Here is a 12582-nt window from a genome sequence, read left to right as displayed (position 1 = left end):
GTTGTTAAAGGGTCAACTGTATTTATGATCTCATCATCCCCTGCAAATGAGAGGGGGAACTAAGCTTAAGAAATGAAATTCTGGCCCGTCCTTTGCTGGACTTAAAAGACTTGAAAATAAGAATAACATTAGTCCTGGCCCCAAGGGTACCGCGTAAGGATCAGAAAAGGCTTCTTGCTATTGGTCCAGTTATGGGTTATATTTGATTTAGAGTTTTCTTGAAAACCTAATGAGATTTAAGCTGGCAAAACAGACAAAACAAAACAGAAAACACCCCAAAACCAAAACAACCACCCCCCAAAGTTCCCCAAACCAAAACAGAGTTAAAATCTGGATATGTTGTCCAGGATTAAAAGGTCAGTTGTTATGAGATTTTGCTTTAGTTTCTTCTCCATAATTTCTCCTTTCTGTACGCAGGGGCACAGCAGGTTCCAACAGAGCCTTTCTGGGATCATTAGAGACCTGCCCGTTCTGGGTGGCGCTGTCCCCTGCGATTGCAGTTGAGCATGCAGAGGCCAACCTTATGCAATTGGAGAACGTGCCTCTCCCTCCTCGCAGATGCAGCCTGACTCCCGCACACGAGGTGTGGTGAGCAGAGGCGGGCTGGTTTTCCGCTCCCACCTTCTCTCCAGGCTTGGTGCCCTGGGCAGGGCTCAATCCCAGCAACTGGGTTGTAGCAGCCCTGGCTGAAACCCCACACCCCGTTTTTCCCAGAAAAATCATGTTTCAAAGTAAGGAGGCTGTGAAAAATAGAACTTTAGATATCAGCTACACAAAAGCACACATTTGTTACCTGGGTGATACATAATTGATAAAGAGCAGATACATACAAATATATGTGTGTGTATAGATATGTACATCGATCTATCTGCTCTCCTTCTTAAAAACATGAAGACAAGTATAGAGTAGACCACAGTGTTGTTTTGAAAAATGAATTTATTAAAATGCTTATAATTATAAAATATTAAAATGCACAGAAATTCACAAAACATTACAAACTTTACATCTTATGCCGCAGTGTATGAAAGCATCATGAATATTTCCGTTCTACTTTAGTTAAGCTGCTCATACATTTTAACTTTTCAAACATCTTAAAATATAATATTCACAATGAGAAAATGGTACAAGAAGTGTTTCAATAACAGAGCACATTCTGCCCCCCACTGTGAGCTAATGTTTTCTGAAATTCAAGATGTACGCACGGGTAATTAAAAGGGAAGGCATTTGGTGACAGTTTACAAGATGGCCTTGTCTAGCTTTCAAACCAAAATGATAGCATTCCCTTTCTGTTGACACCTGACATATCTGAGGGATACTTAAAGAAAAATCCCCTGAGTATTTTGGTCTAATGCATCAATCTGTTAAAATTCACAGGCATTACAAAAGGATATAAAACTCAAAGTTCTCTAGTGGTTAACACCGGGCAGGTCGAGGGCCAGATTTTCCTTTCGTGGGGGCACTGTCACCCCCACCCTTTTTCCTGGGGTGCTGCTCTGCTCACACTTCCAGATCCAGCCCGTGCCTGCCTGCAGACGCGGCCCCACATTTTTCTTCGCCGCCGGCAAGTCAGCACTGGAGTTGCGTTAACACTGTCGGTGTCATGGGTGACCCTGGCTTCCCACTACTTTGCTGTTTGGGGAATACTGGCAGTGTCATACATTCTATTTTCTGCCTTTAAAAATGTAGAGGCTTTTTCCCCTCCTGTCTGCAAAAGCACATTTTAAACTATGAAGATGATTTATGAAAGATGATTTATGAAAATGTAAATGCACAATTCTTTTAAAGTTTTGTGTATACAAGGAGATAAGGCAAGAACGCTTCCTTTTCTATGCTCCCATAAGCAGTGAGTACTTGCCAAACCCGACACGAGGACATAGTCCCAGGCTTCGGAGAAGAGCAGAGGTAAGAGGAGAGGAAGTGACACCAGTGCCAGGAGCAGTGTCGCAGGTGAGCAGCGAAAGGACCAGATGCACCTGGTCTGGGCTGTGCGGAATGAGCAGCTGCGAAGAAACTCCTTTCTTCCTCCCTGCGTGGTCAGAGCTCATGCAGCTCGCCGTGAGCGCTCTGTTCACACTGTTCACGTGACCAAGAAAGGTAGTGAAATGTTGTCCTTGATCCACTGGGACAATTCAGAAGTCCAGAACACTGCATTGCTGGATCCTACATAAATACTATTTTTGTTTTTTAAACATTCACGGCATGCATTTAGTGTTGTGACCTTGAGTTAAGCTGCTCTTATAACAAGCCTCTGAACTTTGCTCATGAAACAGCTTTGCTTTTCCTTCGCTGCTGGGATTCTGAGTGGCTTGGCTCCTGTGGCACGTGGGTGTTTAGCAGCACCGCAGTGGGTGGGGGCCCACCGAGCAAGAACCCAGTGCCAGACACCCTCCTACACCCAGCACTGCCCCGGCACCAGCCGAGGGCGAGCGGTGCAGGCCCCAGGTCTTCTCCAGAGCCTGCCAGAGGGCCTTGCACCTGAAAGGCAGTAAAGCACAGTAAAGATTGCTGACTGAACAAACCGAAGGCAAGATTTGCGTGGCGTAGGCGTTCAGCAGGAAGTTACGGCCAGCTGACAGGAGGGGCTGTGACCTGACCGTGGCTTTAGGGAGGCTGGAAGCTCAAACCAAAACCGGAGTCTCTTTTCTGGATTGGGAGTGATCTGGGTCTGCTCCTGTCTCCCTCCTCTTCCCCCACCCCCCGCGTGCGTGCAAGTTACAAACCAGTTAGTTAGTGGGCTCGGAACAAGGGAATGGAGGCTGTAGGGAAGCACCTTGACCATGGCAGATGCTTTAGTATGCTGATCGCGCGGATAGCAGGACCCCTGCTGAAAGGCACTCCCCACGTGGCTAACGCCGGTGAGCCTCACAGTGTGGGCACCTGCTGTTGGCTTAAGCACCCACAGCCCTGTCCTGTCACCAGGGCTGGACAGTGAGCCGTTCCCGGTGGTGCTTGGGAGCTGGAAGGCTCTCCCTCCTGCATCTGAGGAATAAAGGGCAACTGGCGGGAAATGGACAGGCTTATCTTTCTAGACTATTACGTTGATAAAAATGTAATTTTAATCCGTTGATTTTTTTTTTTTTCAAGAAACTACAGAGCTTTAGAAGAGGTAAATTAATTATCCTGATCAATAGGAGTTACAATTCCATTTGAATCTGTAACTTTCCCCCCTTGTGTCATTTTACTCCCTTGAGATTTGCAAAGCAGTCAGTCAACACTGATGAGGCACAGAAGATTCGAGGAGTGCTCCTGGAAGATAAAGGGTGTCACTGTGGATTAGTGCAAATACACTTCAGGACCTTGCTATCTTTCTTCCAATCCATTAAGAGTATTTCTTTGAGATAGGAAAGACAGGCAAAATGAAGACTGAAACTATTTCCTCTTATTGAGATTTCATTCTCTGTAGGGATGTGCTAATAGTGCTAAATATTGTGAATTCCGGGGTCTATTTGCCACTTAATACAGCATTCAAACTGAATTCCGAGTTAGCTATTTTTAATCACACAAAAGCTAGCATGTCTAGTCTTTAGCGAAAGTACTGGAAGGGAAAGATAGCTCTGGGACAGATCTGGCGAAGGGAAGAAATGACACACTGTCTAAGAGGGGAGCACGTGCTTGAGAACAGAAAGGAATGAAAATAATCAAAAGGAGGGACAAAAATCCATCCTGCTTCAGAACGGGTGGTTTTTAAGCACACCACGAGACACTTTCTGTGTTACAGAAATTCCAATTTATCAAAAGAGGGTAACATTTCTGGTTTTCCAGGTGATTAGTTTTATGTACTTCTTGATCTAAGTTTTACATTTCCCAGGTCCTGCACGGCTGGCTGAAACTGAAAAATAATCTATATGAAAATGGCAAATAAAACTCCTATTTGCCAAAGTGTTTTAACTTAAACATTCTCATTAGTGATTCGTAATCCATTTTGACAGAGTTAAATTCTGTAAAGTGCTTCTCGGAACATAAAGCTCTTATTCTGATTTTGGCCGTAAATTGTTATCCACCACTTCCACCATCCTCTCAGCTATGACCCCCATATTTTTTGTCATATCTTTGAGGTGATTCTCACGAAGAAGCTTTTGGGTTAAGTATTTTTCTCTCTTGATCTTGCTCTTCGTGCTTTTCGATACATCCGGAATGGCATAGGATACAAAAAACTTCACAGAGTAGATGAGGTGCTGTGGGAGAGAAGAAGAAAAATGTCAATCACAAAGAAATGGAGGGGAACACAGAGTTCCTTTCGTGGATTTTGCTAGTCACCCGAGCAATAGATCTGGACAAGGCGGTGGGATCGGGACATGCACAACCAGCCTCTTCTACACTACATGGCTCTGACAAGGAGCTACATTTTGTTACTTTAAAAATTTCAAGAATACTATTTGATACGTGGAAAAGAATATATCTAATAACACTTCCCCGACGCTGCCAATGCTGGTCTCTTCCCCCAAAGGTTAGCACTATGTCCTACCTGGGTAAGTATATCCATAACATTTCATTTTTGAAAACCAGTTTAACAAAATATGTTTATATCCCCAAATAATTTATTGTTTAGTCTGGCCTGATTTGAGCTTTATAATACAGTATGATACTGTAATATGGTCTTTTGAAAATTACTTAAAAAAATTTCTGTATTTACTAGAAAGAGAGAGAGAGAGCACAAGAACAGGAGGGGCAGAAGGAGAGGGAGACAGAATGTTAAGCAGACTCCGTGCTGAGCATGGAGCCCAGCACCGGGCACGATCCCACGATGGCAAGATCATGATCTGAGCTGAAACCAAGAGTCGGACGCTCAATGGACTGCACCACCCAGGTGCCCCTAAAAATTACTTTCTTCATTCAAAACGAATTTCTAATCCATCAGTGTTATGTGCATAACTATAGTCCACTCATTATCAATTCTGCATAATATTCTCCTGTCTGCATGCACTGTAATTTATCCATTTCCCCCATCAAAACGTGCTGAGCTTGTTTCTCGTGTTTGTATTAGAAACAATGATGTTGAGAATGTTTTTGCACTTGGATTCTGGAGGACATCTGTGAGAGTTTCTCAAGGGGATGACCTACAAGTGGAACTGTCAAGACTCTGTTAAATGAATATTCAAATTTCCAAAATGGTGCCAAAGTATTTTCCAAAGTAGTTAAACCGGCTTCCACGCCCACCAGCCCCGTGTGATGGTTTCAGCTGCTCTGCATTCTTGCCGGCACTTGCGGTCATCAATTCTTTTTTTTTTTCCCCCCACCAACATACTGAGTATAAAATGGACTTTCATTTTGGTCTTACATTTCTGATGACTAACGATGTTGAACACATTTTTATTTGTTCATTATTCAAAATTCTCTGACCTACCGAAGACATAGATACTGTACAGTAAACATTAAAAGTCAATACATTGTACATGGTGTTGAAGTGATACGAGCGTGGAGAAAGCAGTAAGGCAGAGTGGCAGTTTCTGTGTTATGTGGGAGGCCAACTGCAGACAGATTTTACACAGATCAGGCTGGGTATGCCTCCCTGAGCCAAGGCTTTATGGAGGGGAGGGAACTAGCCATGCAGAAATCAGGCGGAAAGGCATGCGAGGCAGAGGGAACAGCCAGTACAGCGTCTAGGTGGTGGAAGCCTGCTGGCCGTACTTCAGGAACGGCAGGGCTGGAAGGACATGAGTGAGGAGGACAGAAGGGACAAGAGTGTGGTAACAGAGCATGACTAGAGTGTGTCAGGTGTGCACGGCACTGTAAGGACTCTGGCTTTTACTCTGAGTGAGATGTGAAGACAACAGGGAGCCCAGTTAGGAGACTGTGTGGCCCTAATTCAGTCAAGGAATGATGGTGGCTCCAACCTGGTTGGAGAAGCGGAGTTAGTAAGAATGGTCAGATCTGCAGTGTCCTGTCAAAGGACAGCCAACAGCACTGTATGTGGGGTACGTGGGGGACTCCCAAGAATTTTGCCCTGAACGGCCAGTGAGATGCAATTGCCATGACTGAGAGGGGTGGAACGTTTAGGGCGGCAGAGAGAGAATATTCCAAGTGCTTTGAAGAAAATATGGGCATTTGGGGCAGCAGATTTCTCTGTTCGCTATCCAAGCAGGAAGGTCAAGTAGGCAGCTGGATTTGTGGGTTGAGGTCAGGAGAGAGGGTTCTGGAGATATATGTATAGTGAGTCACTGGCATATAGATGGCATTTAAACCCAACAGACTGCGTGAGATCACCGAGGCTGTGAGGAGAGAGAAGACAGCACCCAAGGAATGAGGCCCAGGATCACTAAGGAGAAGAGAAGGAAAGGACTAGCAAAGAAATTAAGAAGGAACTGCCTAGTGAAGTAAGAAAAAAATTCCCGGGAGCCAAGTGAGGAGGAACTTCAAGAAGGAGAGAGTGATCAGCTGTGTCAAATGCTCCTGATAAGTTGGGTAATGTGAGGGTGGAGAATATTTGAGATGAGAGAGTGTGTCTGAATGATGGAAATTATAAAGAGGCAAAAGCTGACGATATAGGAAAGAGAGGTTTTCTTTTTTTTTTTCCCATCTATATTTATAGATGTGGACTTTCTGCATTATGCCATCCTTGCATTTCTGGGATAAACCAATGTGGTCTGATGTCATCTTAAATATATTGCTAGATTCAATCGGCACATTTTAGAAAGATCCTCGCATCAGTGTAACGAAGGAGACTGGCTTACAATTTTCCCCTTTCTATTCCTGTCTGATTTTAGGATCTAAAAGGAGTTGGAGAGCGTTTCCTTTTTCTGATCTCTGGAGGTAACTAGAATGATCTGTTCTAGAACGTATGGCATCACTCTCCTACAAAACCATATGGGCTGGCATTTTCTCTATGGTAAGGTTTTTTCAATTACTCAAAGTTTTGCTATAATTCTAGGTTTAGAGTTCCCTTCTTTAGCATTTTGAAGATATTTGACTACTCTCTTCTGGCTTCCATGCTGCTGTTAAAGTCTACTCCATTTCAATTTTAATTTTATCAGTCATCTGTCCTTTTTCTCTGGTTACTCTTAAGATCTTCAATGAGCTGCACTTTTGTCACCATCTGCGTAAGCATGGCTTGCTTTCTTCTGTCTGATGTTTGCTGTACTTCCTGGTCTGTGAACAGATACCTTTCATTTCGTGGGAAAAATTTTAGTCATTAACTCTTCAAATATTGCCTCTCCTCTAGTATCCTTTTTTTCCTTCTGTGAATTTTTTTGAAAATTGCTTAATCTCTTTTTTTGTATTTTCCATTTTCTTCTCTCCCTGTGATATGCTGGGAGTAATTTTTTTCAGACTTCTCTCCCAATTCATTCATTCTTGCTTCTGTTCAATCCATATGCTTTTTCATTTCAACAACTATATATTTTTCAAAATTACCTTGTAATTCTTTAGTGTCCTATTGTTTGCTCATTTGTGAATCACTCATTTTTTGTTTAAACATTTTCATACACATTTAATTTATATTCCTAATGTGATAATGCATGCTTTTGAAGTTACTGAGGGCCCAAATTATTATCCCCCCCCCCAAATCTCACTTGTGGTTTTTCTTATTTCCCCTTGTTACTGTTGATCTTTGGAAGCTCATATCTGATTATTTCAATCTGAGAAAAAACTGTGGTCTAAACCAAGGACACCTTTTCTCCAGATAACATATGCATTTCCTTCTGCTCTGAGACAAATTTAGCCCTTCTGGAGGTCCCTGGCTGAATCCAAGAGTCTCAAGCTCACCTGTCCACCTCTGTGCTGACTGGCTGGCTGCTTGGCCTCCCTGAGCCTTTAGAGGGAGGTGCTGATGACCGCACTCATTCTCAGAGCACTCCTGCGCTTTGGGGGGGCTCACTGCTCTAGTTTAGCCATCACCTTTCTGCCCCTTGTTGTAGATTCTCCTCCCTTCTAGTGAGCTCAAAAATGCAAAGGAAATTATATTTTAAGCTGATTCTGAATGTTTTGTAGTGAAATGGCCCCTCGGAATATCTGGTCAACCATGATATCAGAAGTGGAAGTCGAAATACTTTGGCAACTACGTATTTGAATATAAACTAGTGATTCCTGCAGGTGTACCAGATACTCCAGGAATCTACTAATGATGGGGAGCTAATGATGACTTGTTTCTTCTTCTGTTAATGTGTGGTAGCTATTTTAAAAAAACAATACTAGAAAACTGATCAAAGCCAGGCACCCTACCCCACATTTTGCTTGCTAATAGATTCTCATTTTGTTCACAGCAAACCCGATAGCTCCCGTCTCAGCCTACTCTGCTGCTCGGAGGAGCCGTGTGTGCGCCGGTGCCACCCAAGGTGACGCAGGTGGCCGTCTGCCCTGGAGGCTTGTGGCAAAGCATCTCCTCTCCTGACAAAGAGGAAGGGATATGGCGAGCGTCCCCTTCCTTTCTCCTTACTGTCCAGATCCACGTGCTCTGTCTGGAGTTGCAGCGCTCACAGTGCAACCACACACGACACGCCAGGAAGAGAACTGAGAGAATCAGAGATCCGGTCCTTACGTCAGCGAGCTGCTCTTGACTCAGGAGCAACCACCTACTTCTCGTGAACTGTTACGTGAGAAAAATCAGTCTTTCTCTCTTTTAAGCCACTATAGATGGGTTTTGTGTTTTGTGCAGCTAAGTGTAATCCTAACCGACCACAGCCATCAAGCAACTTCTGAGGCTTCACGGTGTGGTAGCAGTTACTCCCTCAGTGTCAGAGGTAAAGTTGGTTAGAGCCATTTCAAATGTATAGCTGCCTTAGTCGTTTTTAAGAGCTAGTTAATTTTAGGGATATAAAAGAAAACTATTTAGAGGTATATTATGAAAATGTAGTAAAAATACTTCATAATAATACAAATAAAACTATGACAGCAATAAAAGTTTCTCAGGGGCAGAGATCACATCTTAGCTGTCTTCAATAAGCCCCTTCACAGTCTAGCCTGCAGCCCAGTGCCCCGAATTAAAAAAAAAAAACAAACAAAACCTTGAGAGGCACTGAGTCCCCCTAGTACACAGCATGCCTTTTACTTTTTCAAGCAGGTAACTGCTTTCGTTTCATTAATGAGAGCGTTATGGGTAATCCCATGTTAAATCTGATTAATAGATGGCCTAAAATAATTACTAGCAAGAGAAAAGAATGTATTTTAAGTCAGAGTTGGCAACACTTAATGCTAATAAAAGGTCTGCAAATATACTGCCTTATAAACTCTTTCCAAGTGTACTTCTCCCACCTCCATGACAATGATGAAAGCCAGCTTGGCTGCGATCACGTGCCAGTAGTAGATGTTGTGTTTGTACTGCTGTTCGTGTCCAGGTGGGTTCCGGAAATCACGATACCTGGAAACCAAACAGAAGGATATCAGGAGATCCTTTCTGATTAAGTACCGTAAGCAAGGGGCCCTTTCAAAAGAGGTCGTAATTAATGCAATGCTATAAATTTTCTATAAAATGTCCTACAAATTTTCTCCAAGAGTTTAATTTGGCTACAAAATCCTGAAATAATGAGTCCAGTAATACTTAACATAAAATAGGAAGATGATGGTAATGACATATTCCATATGTGTAAAAACAAAAGTATTAAACGTTTTTTTTTCAGAGTTTTACTCCGGTTTTCTCAAAAGAGTATAACACTAAAACGAAGTAGCGTATTTTCAGAAATGAGTTTATAAATTTATTTATATAATGGTATCCTCGGGCTTCACTCAGCTATGGGCTCTCTCTCCCTGTAGAGAGGAATGCCCATCAGCTCGTTATAATTTCCAACCTAATTTCCTCATTAGATACTATGTGCTACTGCTGTTCATATCACCCTCGGGTAGCACATCTCAAATTTTCTGCCTGTAACCCAACAGACCCGGAAGAGTTTAACTACTCTTTAGAATTATGTCAATTCAGAGTAAGAAGATTCAATGTGGGATTCCGAAGAGGCTCTAGAAACATTTATTTGGGGCTTATTTCTGGTTTCTTGGTTGTGTTGCCAAGACTCTGAACCACAGAAGGGTCTGAGGAGTTGAACTAAATGAGATTTAAATCCTCCTTTAGGGTTCAGACTCTGATTAAAAAAACAAACTGTATGACCTATAGTCAGCAAACTTTATCAAGTAGTGATTCACTTGATGTTTACTGTCCACAGTTGACCGTACCCGCCATTACAATCAATGCAGAGAGGCCTTAAGGAACACTTTCACGCATACTGCCAGGTGAGCCTGAGGTCTTTGCGTTTCTCATCTTTGCATTTCTTGGAGTGAGAGTGCTACTTTGTTGTCACTCAGTACATCCGGTTGTGCTTAACAGATCAGTCATTACAACTGAAACTCAAGGAGTTCTTTCATTTCTAAGATGCAAACAAGACTTTTCTCCTGGATCAGTCTCCCTGCAATCATTCGCAACTCCCATCTTTAAATCATGCTTTATGGTTTGATTTGTAAATTCTGACCCCAGTCTGTATTAAGTTTGGCTGAAAAGAAAGCTAGGGGGAAAAAATGTCTCCAGCAATTTTATTTAGAATTACATGACAGTAAGTCCTTTAAAGATGAAGCGCGTTTTCAAACAAGTGAGCAGAACTTGCCTGCAGGTGGTAGGGATAACAGCCTTAGGGTCTGGATTTCCCTTGCTTTGGTTTTTGAAGTCTGCGACGTTGAAAATGGAGAGGGTACTGTTGATGTAGCCTTCCATGGTGTAATGGGTATGGTTCCCATAGGGGGGGACAGAGAAGGACCAGTAATACACCAGCCGGGGGATCATGTCTGACGTGAAAGCAATGATCATGGCCTATACGGGAGGAAAACAAGAAGGGAGCATTGATTTCGAGCCTTTATAGCTATGCTTAACACACCAGAATCGGGTGCTCATCAGTTGATTTTTTTTTTTAATGTAAGACTCAGAAACTTTAATCCTTTCTGTTAAGTGGATATAGATAGTGAATGTCCTAAAGTCTGTGAGCAGCTGCTTTAAACAACAGTTACTTCCTCCTGGTTTTTAGTTCACACAAGGGCTGTCCAGAAGTCCACCTGCAGTTGAAAAGCAAAGGCCTACGAGTTGCCTATTATGTTTCTCAAGTACAGTAAGAATGATTGTAGACCAGGGTATCCTGGATTAACTCAAGTTGCTTATATATATTGTATATAAATTAGATTTTCAAAAATTAGAATATTATACAACTCAATCAACCTTGGAACTTGACTTGAGATAATTTTAATCTTTCTTTTAGGTTTTAGAAGGCCATTTTGCATACGTAATATTAGGGTCAATATTATGCAAATACTTTGGCCTTACAGAATTCCTTTGTAGAGTTTACAATTGATATAAAACTGATTTTTAAATCACTTGCCTCTTAGAATATAAATTGCATAAAATAGATTTTCCTTAATCTAATAATGGCCTTCAAATTCATATTTTTTTCCCTAGAGTATCTTGATTTATTTATACAAGTCAACCCATAGTCTGATTTTAAACTCTCTGGATATACTTACATATGTTGCTTCATTAGAGAGCAAGAATTTATTAATTTTAAAATGTAGGTAGCAAGAAACTATATTGGGTTTGCTCTGTTCATACAGTCAAGTGTATGCCTATTTTATTAGATCTAGTGTCTAAGCCTCTAAACTGCAAAAAGACTGAACAAAGTTCTGAACATTATACATGCTCAAATAACAAAGTTTAGAGTTTCCAGGTTAGAGGAATAAATTTAGATCAATTTTAAACCTGGGTCTGTGTCAGGCAGACCTCTATCAGGATATAAAGCTATTATGAATTACATGAATTTTCTCTAAAATTCTTTAATTTGGACTTTAAACTTTCCAATGTATAAAACTGGTTTGAAAGAGGGAAGAAGGAATATACTTAAATTCTATGTGAATAAACAAAACTAAATGATTCAGTCATTTATTGAAGCAGAAAGACATGTTTTTGGCACAACACAATTTTTAATAGTATTCGTTTGAACATATGGTTTAGATGCAGTGAGACCACAAGCCAACAAACAAGATCTCAGGCAGAGCAAGAAAAACAACTAAGGGGCTTTTCTATTGCAAAATTACTCCCACTGGTAGAACCAGCTTTGTCATTTCCTCTGAGGTGGAGTGTGTGTGTCTGTGTGTGTGTGCACACGTGCGCCTGTCAGTGGTGGTGGTGGGGGGAGGTGTAAGACAAGAATATTTTACTTTTTCCAGATTTCAATAGTTTAACATTTCCTGTTATTTAACCATAGCTTTTTACAGAATCACCTGCAGATGTGCTTCAGGAAGCTACAAACAGTCCAACAAGGAAGAGAATTCTCTTGTCTTCTGACAAGATACTAGTTTCTCCTGAATGGAGCTGCTTTGAGACGCGCTGCAAGAATGCAAGTAAACGCGAGGTGCTTCGCTTCCCGTGCTGTTCTGAATGCAATTTTCCATTTACATCAAAATAAATTAAAATCGGTCTTCAACGGCCGATACCGTGGCCTGAGACAACCATGTCAACTCAGCCTATTCATTGCACCAGCAGCTTTAGGCTGAATGACTTCATGCCAAACTCTTGCTTGACGTCCATTCTCATCCCTGGTGGCTACTCTCTTCTTCCTGTAGTTGAAAGTTCTCCTATTATGGAAAGTGGGCCCTTTTTGTGCCCCGTAGATGGTAGAGGCA

At 41.9% G+C, this 12582-nt stretch overlaps 1 protein-coding gene and 1 long non-coding RNA gene across 6 annotated transcripts in view; one reads left to right on the top strand and one right to left on the bottom strand.

Annotated features, from left to right (window-relative positions):
- Positions 1–12582, top strand: part of LOC113257710 (uncharacterized) — a 319690-nt gene that overhangs the window by 300722 nt on the left and 6386 nt on the right. For both annotated transcript variants that reach the window (XR_008955934.1, XR_008955933.1), the window contains exons 6-10: positions 4637–4807; positions 6705–6826; positions 8199–8528; positions 10089–10155; positions 12165–12311. This is a non-coding gene — a long non-coding RNA (uncharacterized LOC113257710). The remainder of the gene's footprint in view (positions 1–4636; positions 4808–6704; positions 6827–8198; positions 8529–10088; positions 10156–12164; positions 12312–12582) is intronic.
- ANO6 (anoctamin 6) overlaps positions 919–12582 on the bottom strand; it is a 186222-nt gene continuing 174558 nt past the window's right edge. For all 4 annotated transcript variants that reach the window (XM_026502052.4, XM_026502051.4, XM_026502053.4 and 1 more), the window contains 3 exons: positions 10524–10726; positions 9187–9292; positions 919–4175 (listed from right to left, as the gene is read on the bottom strand). In XM_026502052.4, coding sequence (XP_026357837.2) covers positions 3969–4175; positions 9187–9292; positions 10524–10726 — 516 coding nt within the window. In that variant the 3' untranslated portion in view covers positions 919–3968. The remainder of the gene's footprint in view (positions 4176–9186; positions 9293–10523; positions 10727–12582) is intronic.

Source organism: Ursus arctos, unplaced genomic scaffold (assembly GCF_023065955.2).
Source record: "Ursus arctos isolate Adak ecotype North America unplaced genomic scaffold, UrsArc2.0 scaffold_26, whole genome shotgun sequence".
Classification (NCBI taxonomy): domain Eukaryota; kingdom Metazoa; phylum Chordata; class Mammalia; order Carnivora; family Ursidae; genus Ursus; species Ursus arctos.
This window is presented reverse-complemented; position numbering and strand designations above follow the sequence as displayed.